This window comes from Dermacentor albipictus, chromosome 6, assembly GCF_038994185.2.
Source record: "Dermacentor albipictus isolate Rhodes 1998 colony chromosome 6, USDA_Dalb.pri_finalv2, whole genome shotgun sequence".
Classification (NCBI taxonomy): Eukaryota; Metazoa; Arthropoda; class Arachnida; order Ixodida; family Ixodidae; genus Dermacentor; species Dermacentor albipictus.
In genome coordinates, this window is record NC_091826.1 from 57,446,895 (window position 1) to 57,465,416 (window position 18,522).

General features: G+C 43.4%; 2 protein-coding genes across 2 annotated transcripts in view; one reads left to right on the forward strand and one right to left on the reverse strand.

Moving 5' to 3' along the window:
• The window catches only part of LOC135896117 (uncharacterized), a 35,450-nt gene extending 26,564 nt beyond the window's left edge, over positions 1-8,886 (reverse strand). The window contains exons 1-5 of the mRNA XM_065424458.1: positions 8,543-8,886; positions 7,169-7,408; positions 6,427-6,500; positions 3,693-3,917; positions 1,330-1,461 (exon numbers count right to left, since the gene is read on the reverse strand). Coding sequence (XP_065280530.1) covers positions 1,330-1,461; positions 3,693-3,917; positions 6,427-6,500; positions 7,169-7,408; positions 8,543-8,741 — 870 coding nt within the window. The 5' untranslated portion in view covers positions 8,742-8,886. The remainder of the gene's footprint in view (positions 1-1,329; positions 1,462-3,692; positions 3,918-6,426; positions 6,501-7,168; positions 7,409-8,542) is intronic.
• A 140-nt stretch (positions 8,887-9,026) lies between these two features.
• caly (ubiquitin carboxyl-terminal hydrolase calypso) lies at positions 9,027-18,511 on the forward strand. The gene is made up of 9 exons (XM_065424489.1): positions 9,027-9,220; positions 9,314-9,398; positions 9,505-9,634; positions 9,722-9,841; positions 10,375-10,623; positions 11,751-11,891; positions 12,297-12,484; positions 14,347-14,503; positions 17,020-18,511. Exons 1-9 carry the CDS (start codon positions 9,163-9,165, stop codon positions 17,200-17,202), a joined length of 1,311 nt encoding a protein of 436 aa, XP_065280561.1. The 5' UTR covers positions 9,027-9,162; the 3' UTR covers positions 17,203-18,511.
• The last annotated feature ends 11 nt before the right edge of the window (positions 18,512-18,522 follow it).

Here is an 18,522-nt window from a genome sequence, read left to right on the forward strand (position 1 = left end):
GGCCACATACCCAGTGGGCCATGTACTTCTCTGCAAGACTACAGCCCGCACTTACCTATAGTGGCCCAAGCTAATAGACAACTTGGGTCACTGGTTACTAATGAATGCTAATATAATTTGCATGTAAAAAAGAGGGACAAGTTCAAAAACAGGCATGAAGGAATTCCTCCACACACACGCACACACACACACACATACATACATGCACGCGCGTGCACACACACACACACATATGTGTGTACGCAGTTTAGAACATATATGGCAGAACACACCGGAACATCATGCAACGTTGTGATCACAAATAACGAAATTAACACGTACATACTCATCACAGAACCTCTCTCTTTGCTCGTGATGATTATGTTGCTGCTGACTTGTTTATGTTCAGCAAATATAAGTATATAGCACTGTTGGTTATTACAATAAAAGTTGCTGAAGTGTAGTGATGAACAGAGAGCAAACGAGAGAAGCCTCAGGCTGGATCCAAAGTTTTATCAAGGTGAGATGAATTGGCTTTAGCCTGAGGCAATGTTTTTACTCAATGTCGATCACTTAAAGTCTCCATCCTCTTGCAAGCTCTTTGTTTGGGTTAATGTAGTGTAACAAGTGCCACTATACCATCTCGCTCTAGATTGCCTGGTAGTTTCATACAAAACGAAACACATTAGGTATATATAGATTCAAAACTGCAGATTACTTTTGTTTTTGCACTACAGGTACCAGCAAGTGAAATTGGGTCCCACTTTTGCCATATTTGTTACTCAATCGCATCTTCCCATTCATACTGGTATATTCTGCAAATGTCTGCTGTGATTGTACTGTCATTTACAAAAATTTAGCCAGTTCCTCCCTCTCTCTCTCACTCACTCACTCACACACACACACACACACACACACACACACGTGCGCTTGCGCACACGCGCACACTTTTCAGCTATTTTATCACATCCATCCAAGCACCCACGAGCTGTTTGGTCTAACATGCCTCACATATACTCAAAAGATTTGGTTACAAACAAGCAAAACACATAGCCACACTGATCTTCACTCGTGACTTCTTTTATTTGAAAGCTTGATTCACACACACACAAAAAAAAGCCACCAATTAAGGCGGCAAATTTGTAAAGTGCTCTGCTGAAGTAAAAGAATGGTCCATTTTATATAGACGCTAGACGCTCCCATAACCTGAAACAGTCAGTGCAATCAGCATAGACTTGGGTCTCTAATATAGAACAAACCCAGTCGGTATTCAATGCAATTATCACATTTCTTGTGCCGAAACATTTTTGATTGAAGTGCTAGGAACAGGTGGACATGAAACACCCGTCAGTGCTTTATATTCCTATTCAGGGCTTCTCGGTTGGCTGGCCCACTCCACACGGTGGAGAAGAGTCTCAGCTCTTCTCGGAGGCTATCGACTGTGGAGAGCTCTCTTGCTTTCACAATAGTTTCCTTCAGAGTCTGCAAAAAATTACAACAGTATCACACAATGACATGGCAGCCCACTAGCTACGATAAGGCACTTCTATGTTCTACCTGGTCATGTGTTTGTTGCCCACGCATTTCAGTGGGGGCTGCAAGACCACTTGTGCATTAGATTCAGGTAATTAAAAACCTACTTGATAGTTAAAATTAACCTGGAGCTCTCAACTGTACTGTCTATCATAGAGCAATGGTGTTTACTTTGAGATGTTAAACCTAATGAATCAACCAATTCAACCTAGCGAATGAGTAGTTACATTTAAGCTTCACCGGGGCATTACCTTCTTGTCTGTTCAATGCTCAGCTACTTGCTCTGGCTTGCTTGGTAGTCTGCTATACTGCTACATCGAGCCGCACAATGAATAGCAGCATAACAGACGAGCCTGATAGTGTCAAAATGTCACAATGTTCTTTTCCTGCTTGGCCATTCTCTGTATAATGACACATACCAGTCCTGGGAAACAAGATCAAAACTGGTTCACAGAAAAGTTATTATAGTAAGGTATTTAAGGTACGCTGAGGCTTGTCACTCATTTTTCTATGGTTTCAAGGCACAGGGCCTTATCTAACGTAAAAAACAAAAAGTCGACAATGTCATGTCGGTAATTCTATAATCCTTTTTTCCATGGCAATCTTCTTAATGAGTAAAAAGCAGGTGCTACTACAACATCAGTAGTTCATTCGTTATCTCCCGTTTTCTGTGACAGCTAGTTCTTTTGTGTTTTTGTAATAGGCATGGCCACAGAAACAGTCTATATGAAGCTTGACAAATCAAGGGTGATTTTGTTGTCCTCCATATGACGTGTTGTTCCCGGTGCTGCTAGGAAAATACATTGCAGAAGCGCTGGCAGCAAAGTGCTTTCATCAAATTGCTGGCCACGTGAGAGAGGCTGCCAAAAACTCGACTTCTTCTTTGCGATCGTCAATGCCAAGTTGAAGCGCTGAATAAGACGCACTAGAGCTTTCTGGATCTAATCATTTACTTTAGAAAAAGAAGCATTCCAAAAACGCTGCGATTCCTGCATCTAAAAAGACAGCCATTGTCACTTCAACTGCCTAACTCCATGTGACCATTTTTAAAGCCAAGGGAAGCCAGCGAGCATCAGAATTTTTCCACCACAGTCATCAATCACTTGTGCTAATCTTTTTTTTATGACAAGATGTACACACTACACAAATCTGTGAAAGAATATTTCTTCTGTGTTCAAACAGGAGTTCCTGCAAATGTGTAAATGAGAAACTCGCTCACTTCTATTCACTGCATAGTTTTCGCATTGCAGAATCCCGCTTCTTTATTCTCTGGCAAAGCAGGAACAAGGAAAATTACCAGCTTTAAACAGAAATCTGCTGTTCGCCTTCATATTTGTGCATTGTGTACATGAATATGAAAGGGAACGTGATTCACGCATTCTGCATATTTGTGCACCGTCAAGCCGCTTCCCTTGCTCCAGTCCAGACCATGGAAACGTAGCTGCTCCTGCCTCCTGCTCCTACTTTTTTTGTTTGGTCAGTTGCGTAGCTGCGAAGAGTTTCTGTGCCGCTCATTGTGCCATATGTCAAACACCAAATGGCTTGTTGTTTCTTTATGAACAGGTTCATCATTTCATGCATCGACGAATCTTTTGAAATAACCTTTTATCACAGTGTACTCCACTTCTTCAGTATCAGCACTTTTAAGCTCACCAACACTTTACGCATGGTCGACATGTAGGACGACTCGTCACAGAACAAGCCACACCACCAGACAACCGACTTAGCGAAAAAAAAGATTATGCAGATACAATTTACATACTGGAATTTATGTGAAGCGGCTAATCAAATGCTATAAACTTGCCCATTTCATTCCTGCGTCTTTGGTGCAAAGGAAACTGCCGCGTGTGCTTGCTACATACACATTTTCACACACGTGGCGATCATCTGAAAGAGCTAGTTGATATTAATACAATAGAACCATACAAGCGATTGTGGCTTAATGGTTAAAGCACTGGGCTGCTGTGCTAGGGGACTGGAGTAAGGTCCAATCATCAGCCACGTAATCCAAGCTTCATTTTCTTTAAGCGTGAGCTGTATGGAAAGACAGCAGCCACAATCGGGAAAATCCGGGTGGCTACACAAAGAAATTTTTGCTTCCAAAAAATTAATAAAATAACATAAAAGGGCCAGATGTAAAGCACCGCCAGTCAATGTACACTGGCTTCTAACAAACATACCCTTATGACGTGGGTGTCACAAGCAATGTACTGGCCAAGCCACTTTCTGGCTTCAGCTAGAGGACTCTCGTAGTTCTGAAGGATGTAATCCACGAGCCCGAGTTCCAGAGCCTCCTCGGCGCCAACTTTTCGGCCCGACGACAGCAGCTTGAGTGCCTCGTGAGCACCCAGAAGCCTCACCAACCTTGTGGTCCCGCCCCAGCCTGGAACAAGGCCCATCCGCACCTGCAAGCCGGGTATGAGTGTTTCACTCGCCTCTTCTTCAAACTCGGTGACAACCCAGGAATTCAGTACAAGCTCCATGCACAAAACTGTGATATATGTGATATGCACTTGCCCTGTGTGCTCCGAAACACAGTTCCCAAGAAACGCCGATACTGAAAGAAGTTCTCCTCCACAATGACGTCACGGAAATGAACAAAAATACTGCACTTACTCATGTAAGACTTGCACAGTTTTTCGGTCTCTTGACAGGGACGAATCTTACAGAAGTATGGTATATAGATAAGGACAACAGCAGATGAATACCACCTCAGGGTGCCTAGTACAGCGAAAAAGATGGGGAAGACAAACTCATGCTGATCGCAATTAGATCACCATCTCAATTGGTTGTGCTTGTATAGTACTAGGATTGTAAATGTACCTACCTGGTGTTCTTTTGTAGTGTTAACACATATTAAAAATCGCCTATGGAATATAGCACAAATCTACTCCTTGGGCAGGATTACTCAACGAGGTGGACATTACTTACATTGTAAATCAAAAATGCATAATTGACTAATTAGCAAAATTTCACTAACAAATGTTTGCCCAGTTACTTGTGCCAACATATTACAATATATGAACTGAATACAGCGACATTACAAAGCATGTCCAGTTGGAATGCATTTTGAAGCTGCCACCACTTTTGAGATAAGTGCTGTCAAACTTGTGGCAAAAATGTACTGTTGTTCCACTTACTTCTTTACGAGAATGCATTTTTATACATTGAAGCTAAAATTTACTTGAACAATGCAATTTCATTGCAAACTTTGAGAATGCATATCTTGAAACTTGTGTCATCCTCATAATTTTATTCGAAGTGGATATGAGTTTCTAATACGAATGTGACACAGCTCACTTTCGATTGTGATTAGGCCAGATCGGAATCTCCTTTCTCGGTCATGACTGGCACCTTTTTGCAAGCTGCAGGAGGGAGCTAATCACAGTCAGGAATTCAGACCTGGATCGATTGTGATATGAAGTGTGCCGTGTGAAACCGTTATAAGTCACTGGCTACGATTTGCAAATTGCAATATGTGACGTAATGTAATTGGTAAAACTTTGCTAATTAGTAAAATATTCATTTTGATTTCTCGTGCAAATAATTTTTATCTCTGAGTGCAATCCAGCTCAAGAAGTAGAATTGTACATGTCACGGGTGATTTTTAAAAATTCCGCTAATAATAAAAAAACAGACGCTATGTATATTGTCACACCTGTCATTACAGAAACACCTCCTACAACAGTGAATGACATTGCGAATGAAGTACAGAATAATGCAAACCCTGGCTATACACCAAACACATATTTGTTCAAAATTCAGCATCAGTGATCAACTTTCACTGCATCATTCATCGCGCCTACTCTTGATGTTGCTGCCTTCATCAACAGAGCTTACTATGTCATCGGCACACTCCCAAAGTATGGCTGTCCTCTTCCTGTAACCGCAGTTCAAACAGACAACACACGCCAACTAAGAATGCCACCAGACAAGCACTGTCCTGTGGCCGTCTTCATGTTATCTTTGCGAAGTTGTTACGAAATGCAGTTATACCAACTCGCACAACTTTCAATTCTATCGGTCGCCCTCGGTGTCAGCTATGCTGTCAGGTGTTCCAGCAACTTTAAAGCTTTAGGGATGGTATCAACGGATAACAAATGACATGTATTCAATATACGAGGGTAAACCAAAAAGTAAAGGCAATTTCGCGTTTTTGATGGAATAAACGAAGGCTGGGTGCGTCGACGTCACCCCGTGCCTACTTGGAGTGATGTGGAAGAGTATCAATCACTGCCTCATTCAGTCGATTGTTGCAGAGAAAAGAGGTCAAAACATATAGATGCACCAATCTCCAGTTGCGCCATTGAAGAACAGCACGCTGTAGTGCTCTCCCCGTGGTCGAAGCATGTAGAACCAGCGGATGTCCACCGTAGGCTGTTTTTGCTTCCCCATCCAAAATGCAGCGCTGACCTGGAGCCATTGAATTACCATACCTGCGGCGTTTTGATGGAAGCACTGCGTGGTCTACCAGGTCCAACAAACGGTGCAGACATGGCTTCATGAGCGACCAAACATTTCTTCATGGACGAGATAGAGAAGCTGATTGCACAATATGAAAAGTGGACTGCCATGCAGGATACATATGTGAAAAGAGTGATATGTTCTTCCTGTGTTTAAATAAAGGATGTTATGCGAAAATTGCCTTTACTTTTTGAATTACCCTTGTAAAACCTTGGTACAACTTCTTTTCTTTCACATTTTTGACCATGAAAGCGGGGGTGTGTGGGGGTTTTACATGAGGGCTGGCCTTACATGAGTAAATGTGGCAACAGGCTGGAGCATCTATAGAAATTTTCTTTGAGTTGCACAGTGGTGTATTGGCAGCCCTGGGTTGTCAGCAATTATAGTTTTGTTCCATGCTCCCATTACTTGTCACCGCAAGCTTGTTACAATGTCCTCAACAAAACTCACCTGTACAAACTGAATTTCAGCTCCAGGTACAATGATGCGAAAATCACAGGCTGTTGTCAGCTCAGCTCCTCCGCCTGAAAGGTATCAAAAGTGATTTGCACAGCGTGATGAAGAAAAAATACAAGGCTAACCATAGTCAAAGCATTTCTATGAGCTAAATATGACTAGTTCATTTATGACAAGAAATGATTCGCAATCTTGCAAAGCAATACTTCTATCCTGAGGTTTCTTCAACTGTATGGTCGATGACAACGTTCGTAATGTTGGCAAAACAATTCCTCTTAATAAATTCGCTTGTGGTTGTATAACTATAGTCTAGAGACTACAGTCACATCTGGAAACGTAGAGGGACTAGCTTGAAGGGTATGTTTCTGACTTACTACATCACACTAAGGCAAAAAGAAAATGGGAAAGGTAGGGACAAAAGAGGTAGATGATGGCAACAGGGTGAACATCATGGTAAAATGTACGCATGATGTCACACAGATGTGGTAGCAATGCTTCTGGCTAATGTAGAGTATCCAGCATAGCCTCCACATCCTGCATTACATGCGCTGCTGTTTTAGCCACTGGCATGTTCTAACCCCCAAGTAGCTCCTGCAAGGCGCTAATCATTTGCCTTGGTGTCATCTCATGACAACAGTCCAAGGCAGAAGTCTCATTATCCTGTTGTCATGTGGACGCATGCAACATTTTGTAGACTGCAAGGCTTGTGCGTGAATGGATGCATGTCCAAACATACCTAAGGCCCTGCCTTGGATCAGGGCTACGCTAATGAGAGGCAGCTCCCGGAGACCCATTAGAGCTGAATGCATGATCGTTGCCATCTGGGCGCCCAGCTCTGGTGTGTTCAGTGCCTTCATCATGTCAAGGTCACCACCGGAGCAGAAGACGCCATCGCCACCATAAAACACGAGACCCTTGCCTTCCTTCCAAGACCGCAGCTCAGTGACAATGTCGTGTAGCTGTAGCATCATGTGCCCTGAAAGCAAGCAACCAAATGTGACATGTACAAACAGCTGATACAAATTCTAGCAATTGTGTATAGTAATGCCTTTCAACTTATTATTGTCATGCTCCTATGACATCAGTTTTAATTTTCGTACACTCAAAGATGTAAGAAAACTATACATACCTAATGACTGCAACTCATCTTCTCTGCTCAACAATGTTGTGAGGTATGTAATAATTAATTCTAGAGTTTCAATGTGATATTTTTTTTGTGCTTTGTGAAATGCAGCATGCTTCTACATTAATGTCTTTTACAGCATTTTTACGAAAAAAAAAAACATGTTGTGGTAAAGGATAACATAGTATCAGCATAAATTCAAATGCAAACAAGTCGAATTTCACTTCCTTATTCGCTTGCATTTGTAAATGCGGCTCAATTTATTTAGGCCCCAAAACGTACATCTGCGACTGCAATGCTTGGAAACAAGCTACGAAGTGATTGCATGTGTCGTCCTAGTGTGTATATAATTACATGCAACGGCTGGGTGTGATTAGCATTTTCTTCACATAATAATTTGTGCTGGTAGTAAATGTATGTTGATCATTCACACAAGGGCCTGTAAACGATACAGCTGCTCATGTATAAGGACTATATGTATGATGGCTAGTGCAGCGTAGGTGTTTGAAGGACCGGACAGCCAGTGTTCAAGTTCGGTGTTGGAATTTCGCAATATAGCTATAAGTATTCCGGACAGCTATAGTGCATGAGTGCTTCTGACGCGGTGCACCGTACTCTAGAGCACATCATGTAAACCCATAAGCGGCAAAGCTATTTTTACTGCACAGGTACAGCATTGCGCATGCAATTGTGCTGCTATGTTGCTCAGGGCCGAATACCGGTTAAAATGTACGTGTGCCCAGCTAGTCTGCTGGCTTGCGGTGCTCGAACTTTGAAGATATGCGGTCTTTGGTGGCGGTTTCTAATGAAACAGTTACTGCGTGTAAGAATAATATTAAACAAAGCGCACTGCCAAATGCTGCTTTAGTGAATAGTATGAGTACGAACGAGCCGGGTACAGCTGCGAGAGCCATATGCATGGGAGACGTAGCACATTCCGATCTAGTCACGTCGTAGCCAGATGGGATTCGAAACAACTTAGCGCACCTGAAAACGAGTTTCTCTTCGTAGGATTGCTGAAGTAAACTTCAGCGATGCCCGTATGGTCATCCTTTGTCAGCTGAACGGTGCCGCCCTTGAAAGCTGAAAATCTTGATCGAAGTTCATCCGATAACGTTGCCAAACGCCTGGTACCAGGCACATTTTTAACGCCTAGCCGGGAAAACAGCAGACCAGCGAACTTCATGGTGACTGGTTGTCCATCGAATGGTTACGTTCAAACTTCAGTACTAACGTACGTTAGTTGCTAAAAGGCTAAAATCCGTGATGCGCACGTAAAACACACGGTCGAAACAGTAGCAGTTGATAGTAGCAGTCGACAGTCAGGCAGGCGACACGGATGCATGCGCCGCTGCGGCTGCTAAAGGATGAGAGAGCAACCACCCGCGTGTGCTCTGAAAATACAGACCGCTGCCGTCACATCTGGGGCGCTCACACGTTTTTGGTCTACCACAATGTGCGCTGCTCGACGGTGAAAACGCAGTTGCAGGCATGTGGCAACGACAGCCACACACCAACGGCCAAGTATTCAATCGGCTTTTATTACTCGCTGATTGTCTGTCAGCATGTTTTTGTTAGCCGTCGACAGATAACTGGTCATCGGAGCGATGCCCGTAGATCTCAATCGTCTCGCCGATGGCTGGCTTGAACTTGAAAGCGACCCAGGTAACATATGCGCGTGCGGCGACTTGCAATCGACGTAAACATTGATTGCGGTTATTGGCGTCGTCGTATTTTCCGGCTCCGTCGCATTCGCAGGCTTGTTCACGCTTCTGCTGGAAGATTTTGGCGTGAAAGGCGTACAAGTGGACGAGATATACGATCTTCAGAAATCCATAGAAGGGTGAGCGTTTTCTTGGCATCATTTGCGCGAGCAAAGCACGGGCTGCCATGTAGCAGCTGGCGCTAAAACGACATGGAACGTTTCGTTTCATACTGTTGCTCCACAGGCCTGTGTACGGCTTTATATTTCTCTTCAAATGGATCGAAGAAAGACGGTCGCGGAGGAAAGTCGTCGTCCAGGAGGAAAAGTTTGTCGAGAAAGAGGAAATCGTCAATTCCATCTTTTTCGCGCACCAGGTAAACATACGATCATGAATGTGTGCATTTGTTGCAGTAGCGTTGGCGCACATGACAGGCTTGCTTACCCGTCTCTTCTGGTTGCAGATTGTTCCCAACTCGTGTGCCACGCATTCTCTCCTAAGCATTCTGCTCAACTGTTCCAAGATATATTTGGGTTCCACTCTCACAAGGCTCAAAGAGTATACGCGAAACATGGACCCCGAGGTAAGAGGGCACTTGGTATTAAAAAAAAAAAAATAGCGCTTGCTAGGTTTCTTGTGGCGATGACACGAGAGGTGCCCCTGCTTTCAGGGCATGCATATTAACTTACGCGTTTTTTTTTTTTTCAAATGTACCTACGACAGACTTGCTTTGTTTGCAGTGTTTTGGTTCTTATATCTTCCTGCTTTCAACAATCAGCGGCTGTCGCTATGAAGCCGTTTTTTTTTTTTCGCAATGAGTGATGCGTACACACATTACTGAGATATTGTCATCAGTGCAACACTTCCCTCCATCATTATGAAACTGTTCCATTGATATTGGTGTGCACCTAATTAACCACTTCATCACGAAATCCTTGCTTGGCCAAGACAAAGCAGAAGTTGATTGTACTCCTTTTAATAACACAGTAAATTATATCATCAGAATACTTGCAAGTTCATGGCTTGATGCTCATTATGGAAGCCTTTTAACAGGAACCTGTTCATGTCATGGCATGGCATGGTACTAAAATTAAGGCCATAATGTTTTTGATGCAGAACAAAGGCTATGCCATTGGCAACACTCCCGAGCTGGCGAGGGCACACAACACGCATGCCAAGCCAGAGCCCAGGCAGCCCCAGGAGAAGCCCCACGGCGTGCCCATGGGTCGAACCATGGAAGCATTCCACTTTGTCAGCTACGTGCCCATCGATGGCCGCCTTTATGAACTGGACGGCCTGAAACCATACCCCATAGACCACGGGCCATGGCTTCCTGGGCAAGATTGGACGGACAAGTTTCGCATGGCAAGAATTTCTTTGCTCTTCTAAGTCATCAACGGTGGCCAAACAATGTACTTGCAGACGCCAAACAAGGTCTCGGGCTGAAGCCAGCGTTTCAATGAGGAGGCTTGTCTTTTCAGGGCAACAACTATTGTTCTTGATTGATTAATTGGTGTGAGCTTAAATATGAATATTTATCAAATTTTTATTCAATATTTCACAATGTCAACTGTAGGTAATCAAACATAAAATTGGGGCAGAGGTATGAGAAGTTTCATGCCCGCAGGCTTTGTACATAGCGGAGCAGGCAATGTTTTTCATGGAGCCAGGATTTTCCAACTAAAAAGCAGCAATTCGAATTCTGCGAAATGCCCTGTGTAGGAGAACAAACTGCTGATTTTTTAAAGATGCCCCCTTTGTGGTTTTTATAAATAGTGCTTCACGATGTGCATTGTCTTGACAGGTACTCGCTAACATTATGAATACTAGGATGTGAACATCATTTTACATGAATTATGAAAGTGGCTGTTTATTATTTAAAAATTATTCAATACCATATTTAATGTAAATAACGCGACCATGGATATAATGCAAGGAGACACAAGGGGACATCTCACCAAAAAAAAAAAAAATTTGTTTGTTATGATTATGACATCTTTTTATTAAGTCTTTGTCACTGTCGTTGTGAACAACATCGCCTTCCATGCTGCCAAAGTTATTTGAGAGGCATCGCATCAAAAATGCCCGCCGTACAATTAAAAAAAGCTCTGTACATGGTGGCGCCTTTATACCTATACTGGCGTATCCTACTGCAGTTTGATGCACCATAAATAAATTTTAATGAGAAAAAAAGAATTGTATATTTGTGTCAGGAGCATGAATATAACGCAAGGAATGTTTTGATGTGGGAAATTCTGGGAAAGAGCTCGCCTTATATTCGTACAAATATGGTATTTGATTCGATTTGCTTCTGGCACTGTTCTATCCGTATTTGATTTGACCTCAGAAATTACTATTTGTGTTACAGCCTGCGATGTTCTTGAAGATGCACATAGCAAATGGTCATGTTGTTCTGGCAGGTTATTTGGTTGACACAGACACGACCTAACATGCACACTGTTTTCAACAAGGCAACAAACGCGTCCTTTCAGGTCATTACTGAGAGGCTCGGCGGTGGAGACATCCGCTTTAACCTCATGGCTGTCGTTCCTGACCGGAGACAGGCTTACGAACAGAAGCTGCGAACACTGAGGACAAATCGTGGCATCGTTTTAGAAGCACTTCAGCAAATGGTAAGCACCGCTTACCCTTGTTATCTGTTTCAGTGCTATGCTGTCTATTCATCAGGTTCGCTTGGGGACAGCATTGGCTGTTCTAGTGGAGAATGCCGTCTCAGAAGAGCAAAGCAAGCTTTCAACGTGAACCCGTACCAGCTAGCTCAGTATAACCATACTCCTAGGAACTGCATTTCTTGCAACCATTCTTTGGCATTGATACTGTTATTTTTCAGTCCTGTCTAACATTGGCACTAATATGTGTCTGTTAGACTGCAACGAACTTACTTAGTGACAAATCTTATCGGTCGGAATAGTAGTAGAATAGGCCTGTGGTCAGCGAACAGTGAACCACAGTGCTTCGAGCATCACTGTTCAAGTGCCACACTCCCCTGTAAGCCTCCAGTGCCGTGAACGTTACAGGTTCGTGAGCAACCGGCGCTCGATGGCCATAACTATGCGAAGAGCCCCCTCATGGAGGCGCACTCCCCAGCCCCCAGCTCGGGTTCTTCGAGCACGGACACTGCGTCCGAGGTGGGCAGTGCGTTCAACTCCCCCGTACGAGGTTCGCCACCAGGTGCGTCACCACCGCCACAGCCAGTCACATCTCCGCAGCAACAACACACACTGCAGCAGCAGCAGTCAACAGCGCAGCAGGCGGCAGCACACCAGTCTGTAGCACCACAGTCCTCAGGCAAGTTGAGCTGTCTTTGCGGGGCCTCACTGAAGTAATGCATTCACAGGCATGAACATTGTTGTAAGGCAGCATGTAGGAGGGGATGTGTTTGAAGAGAGCAGCACTCTTGATACATGGACTACGCGTCAGTGACAGACCTGAGCAGCCTGCCGATGAAGGCCGCCATGTGCTGTGGCCTTCGTCAGCGTGAAAACTGTTGCGTGAATACCCCAGCTTCGCTGTAAAACCTTCTTGCCGATTTGAGTATGTGAACAGAAAGTCTGCATGTGCGATTTTTTGGCTAGTTGCCTCAGTTAATAATAATACTTTTAATAATAATAAAATTGGCAGATCCCACGTATATGGTACATGAAAGCAAAGCTTTCTTTGTTGTTTACTGAAATGTCTACTTCTGTGTGGCTCGGCATTCCTTGCTCAATGCATTCTGTGGTGCCATTTTACTTCCTTTACATCTTTCTCCACACTCAGCAGCCTGTGATGCTGACTTCTTGACATCTCTATAGCTGACGTCTTCAATTTTCTGTTGCCGACGTCATTTCTTGCCTCTTGTTCTGCTCGTCTGCCCATTCTGAGGGATTGGCCAAGAATGTTCACATACCTAGCTCTACATGTCCAGTGGCGTATGTTGTCTGTTCACACTCATACCCATTGGCCCATGTTCTATAACTGGCAGGACAGTAGCAGCCAGCAACTCCAAAGTGGGGGGGAAGAGGCAAAAAAATGCCTTGCTTTAATAACAATAATAATATAATGTTATTTCCATCTCTAACATTGTGATGGCGGAAGCAGGAGAAAAGAAGTGATTGTTTGGTGAGAACTGCGCACTGTTTCTCATATTTGTGTTGTCGTGCTGTATTTATGTATCGGTTTCATGAAGCGTAGGCACCTGGTATATCGACTGCCATGGCAGTTTTACTTCAGGCATTGCTAGTGGTATTGTTGTGTGTAGTAATTGAATTTGATGCTTTTATGTATGGAACACGTAGCATATATACTAATAACTTGCGCAGTATGGTTGACTTGGGCTTGTATTTAGCCTCAAGAAGAGACAGGAGTGTGTATGAAAAACAGATCAGAGTTAACAAGTGTAAATGGGTTCAAGGATTTGCACAAGACATTCCATGTAATTAAATTTCAAAATTAACTTGTTTAGTTAGACTTTTTAATGCATTCACTGCAGAAGCACTTGTTGAAGTCTTGGTTCCGATGTGTCATGACCCACCAGTGAGCCGCCTGGAAGTTGTGCTCTTTGAAACTTCCTCAAGTTGTAGAGAGATGGCGCCACGACCCGCCATACCAGAAGCAACAAGAATTTATCCTCTTCGTTGATTTCTAGCAAAGACGTCGCTTGCACACTGGAGGAAAGCCTTGCACATCCACACAGTGGGAATAACTACCGGGACCCAAGCTGCAATGAACGTGTTGTAATTTGCGTGCATTTGTTTTTTAATGTGTCAGTATTAGAACTGTCACGCAAACGAAAAAAACCGTCTGTCTGCTTGTGTACGGCAAAGAGGGGGAGAGGAAGCCGATACAGGTGTAAGGAGACGAGGCAGCATGCTGTAACGTGGCAGAGCACTGTTGGCACTCGGCCGTCAGCAGCTCCACTTCGAATTCGCGTTAGTGGCTGTGTTTGTGTTCCGTGTGCTGTATAGTTCATTGTAACGACGGACACCATGCCTGCTACGTAGGAAAACTAATGCTAATGCATTACAGTTGCAGGCATCTCATAGATCTCCATCGTTTTTCTTTTTTTCTCACCACAGGTGCAGCAAGTAGTGGAGAAATAGACCGGCTTGTTGTGGTGAGGCTAGGAGAAGAGCACCCATTTGCACCGCATGACTTGCTGGCTCTGCTGAAGACGGTCGAGGCCGAAATCAATGCATGCGAGAGTGCACTCAAGGACGAAGTCGACAAGCGGCGCAAATATGTGGTGAGCGCTCTTTTGAGCATTGACCAGACCGTTTGTATTTCCCTAGCAGCCATTCCGGCCAAAACTGTGCAGTATCTTCAGTATACTTCAAGAACGCAGAATGATCGTAGAAATGAAGTGGTGTATTGTGGCAAGGAAGGCCTGTTTGCAGTATTTATGGATGCGATTTGTAGCGCGATAGCTTGTAGCTGTAACTTAGTCGAACCTCAATATAACAAACACTGATATAATGGATAATTGGATGTAATTAAGTAAATATGTGACATTTTTTAAATAATATTACCATGTAAGGAATATATGTCTATAACAAATGTTGAATGTAATAAAATAATTTTAATGTCAGACACGACTTTGTTGTAATGTGATTTGACTGGATGAAAGCGGCAAGGGTAGTTGCTTGATTACATTCTTCTACAGCACTTCAATGCAAGGGAAATATTTTATGGCACCAACAGCATCAGCTGCTGTCATATTGTGCTGTTAATATTGAAGGCCTATTGGAAGGAAACTCTGGCTAAACTGGTCATGTATACGAGTAGCATATACCGTTTAAGCAATCTTGGTGAAGTTGCAGCGCTGGTAATTGTCTACCTTTTAAAACAGCCTTTAAATAGCACCTAAGCAGATAACAGTGAGACGTAGTGGTTAGTGGATATGATACGAAATCTCGGAGCATGGTCTGCAAGATCGTCAGCACAATGCAGACGCCACCCAATTTCGGAGTTTATGCCCGGCGTTGTTTCGCAACTTTCTGGCTTCTGCATCACTTCCAGATAGTGCGAACGACAATGTAGTCTTTCTTTCATTGTTTATTATTTATTTTTCAGTTTTGGCATGAGGAATGTTTATTTTTGCTAGTTTTTTTGTGATGCATCCACTCATGTTTCAGTTGTCACTTTTTACTGAGTGGCTACTCTATGCTGACACTATACGAAACTAGGCTTTCGACGTGGCTCAAAATTTCATTGCAGTGGGCCTCTAAATGAAGTCTGAGGCAATACTTGTGCACCTCGCTAAGTAGCATGCATGATGTCTGCAAGTGACAACTTAGTGGCCGATTCTCTCGAGTGCTTCGAGGGCACGTTGGAAAACCTTTTAGTAGCTATAATCCCCGAACCAAACTTGTGGACCGACAGCAACGTGCAGTTTAGTCACTCATGACCATTGATCTTCGGTTTGTCTTTAAATAATTAACCTGTTACCCTGAAATTAATGAAATTAGAGTTTTGAATTAATACTTTATCTAAGAAAACTGATTTAGTGTTTCCTTTTATTATCCTTTTAAGCATCAGATTATGTTAAACTGCATGATCGGCACATTAAAGAGATACTGAAGGGAAACACTGAAGTATGTTCGTTGGTTATGCAGTAATTGGTTGATTATTAGAGAAGAAAATGAAGGTCAAAGTTCAGTTTTTCAATTATTGTGCCGAAGCCTCAGCGTCTGTGTAACATAAAAAATTTCAAAGCATCTTTCCATATATGGGCCGTTGCAGCTGAGTAAAGGTTCGTAAAACTTGCCAAGTTCGGTCTTTGGCTTTGTTATATGAAGTCTATCTTTACCGATAAAGAATAAATTAGGCAGGCCCTTGTAGGCAGAAATCCATCACATCTCGGTGAGCTGATGAAGGAATTTCAAGGTGGTGTTGCCACCCGTCTTTCCTTTTTACACTTTTTCTGGTTCATCAAGCTTTTTCTCACGATGTAATAGTGGCTTTTTGGAATTTACTAACACAGCCAAAATAAATTTTTTCTCTTTAGTTTCCATTTAAAGAATCCCAGATGGTCAAAATACATACAGATCTGTGATGCCTTGCAAGTAATAACTGCCATATATTGTAACACAGTAGTACAAGATGAACTTTTGAATTGAATTACCTGATCCATGCCTATAATATCTTTCTTTAATATGTGACACGCTATTTCTCAGTAACAAATGCAAGCAGTGAGGGAAGTCCCTGTTGCCTGCTGTGTATGAAACTGAGTACAGACAAAGTATAGGCCAATCTATGCAGTAGTACCAGTGATTCCCACGCTAACGCCAGATTTTCCTCTATAATTTTTGTGGGAGACTGACTACAACTGTCGTCGCTGTGGAATGGCCACGTAGGCAGTGTACATTATAATATGGCAAACAGTGCAAGAATTATGACAAAATATTGTTAAGGAAGCAGATGACACAGTTGCCTGTGTCGTCTGTTCTCCTAACCTTTTGTCCCTTTTTTGTGCTGTTTGTCACATCATGTGGTCATAACAGCAGGCTTGGCTAACCATTCTAATTCATGTTAAAATGTTCTTGGTATAACAGGCGGATGACTGATAGTATGGCAAACAGTGCAAGAAATGTGACAAAATATTGTTAAGGAAGCAGACGACGCAGTTGCCTGTGTCGTCTGTTCACTTAACCTTTTGTCCCTTTTTTGTGCTGTTTGCCACATCATGTGGTCATAACAGAAAGCTTGGCTAACAACCATTCTGATTCACGTTAACATGTTCTCGGAACCACTTCTGCACAGGTGGATGACTGCCGGCGGACGCACAACTACGACCAGTTCATCTGCACCTTCCTGTCGATGCTGGCGGAGCAGGGAAAGCTGGCCGACCTGGTGGAGCAGCAGCTTCAGCCCAAGCGTCGTCTGCTCGCCAAGCAGCCTGACCGCAAGCGGCGCCCAGCTGCCAAGGCCAAGCGACGGCGCTGACGTGTGGTGCACGTGTCTGTTATTGTGCCCGTCATCTGTTGGACCCTTTTGCGCGGAGTTCTCTCTTTGTACAGCCACCTGGAGACGCATGCGGCCGCTGTTGCATTTCTTACACGTCTGTCTTAAGTAGCGGCACCGACAAGGCGACGTGCGTGCGTGTTGTCCGTTTTGCTTTGGCCGGATCCTGTCGTCTGTTGGTCGTGCATGGTCACCTAGAGGAAGACGCTGCGACCACCATAGCATTTACATGTCTGTCGCAATTAGTTTGCGACTGTTCTTGCAAGTCCACATGGCAGGTCTGTATGTGTTGTGACAAAACCCCACTTTGTTTTACGCAGTGTGGACTAGTGTAAAAAGGAATGGTGGATTTGTTTTCTTGACCATTATACCCCCTTGCTTCTTACAGTGAGATTAATTGCATCATAGTTTGTGATATAAAGTATAAAAGTTTTACGTTGATTACATGGCTTACAGTAAAATGAGTCAAATCATAGTTTGTGAAATAAATGCACGACATAATTTTACATTGATTACATGGCTTACAGTAAATTAATCGAATCATAGTAATTGCACCATAGTTTGCGACATACACTGAATGACATGGCACCCTACATCTTTCTTGTAAAATAAATTCTTATACTTTTACGTTGCAAACTATGATGCCGTGTCACACTTCCTTGAACACCATAACTACTTATCATGTGTCAGCGAGTCATGTTACGGCTCGTACTTCTGCAATAATTGTTTGAATATCCTATATTGGCTCTCCCTGTATAGTTGCTCGGACAGAAAGAGGCTGGCACCTCGATTGCTTGTATATGCCGTCTGTCATGAGAGTGTTCTCAAGCAGTGCGTGTGCGTGTAAGTGTGCATGTGTTTGTGTATGCACACATTGGTTGGCATTTCCGGCGAGTACCACCGTCCGTGCCAGTGCTCTTCTTTGAAGCCACATCGGATTTTATTTTGTCGGAACTGGGGCATTCAACCACCATCACGGGTTGCTGCTGGCTTGACATTAGTTCGAACAGCAGCCAACAGATGTAGCAAAACTAATAACCGTTCATTAAAAATGTGATAACTTTGCTCATATGTGGTGAAGCAAGGGGTCTCTATACCACCCTTTTTTAGCCACAGAAGGGCCACATCACCGCATTTTCGCTGTACGGTTATTAGTTGTGCTGCATCTGTAAGTCTTTTTAACTGTCTTGCATCACGAGTGTGTAAAGGAGGCGCAGCGAGTGGTTTAATTCATTTGACAACCTGACCGGACCTGTTTCTTGCTTTTGATTAAAGTTTTGCTAGCCCATGCTTTAAGTGTTC

What these genes read in the sequence shown, in the direction of transcription:
- caly (XM_065424489.1), top strand. Translation starts at nt 9,163, where the DNA reads ATGCCCGTAGATCTCAATCGTCTCGCCGATGGCTGGCTTGAACTTGAA. An exon ending in CGCGAAACATGGACCCCGAG is followed by an intron (nt 9,842 to 10,374) that starts GTAAGAGGGCAC and finishes TTTTTGATGCAG; the next exon opens with AACAAAGGCTATGCCATTGG. An exon ending in CCACAGCCAGTCACATCTCC is followed by an intron (nt 12,485 to 14,346) that starts GCAGCAACAACA and finishes AGGTGCAGCAAG; the next exon opens with TAGTGGAGAAATAGACCGGC.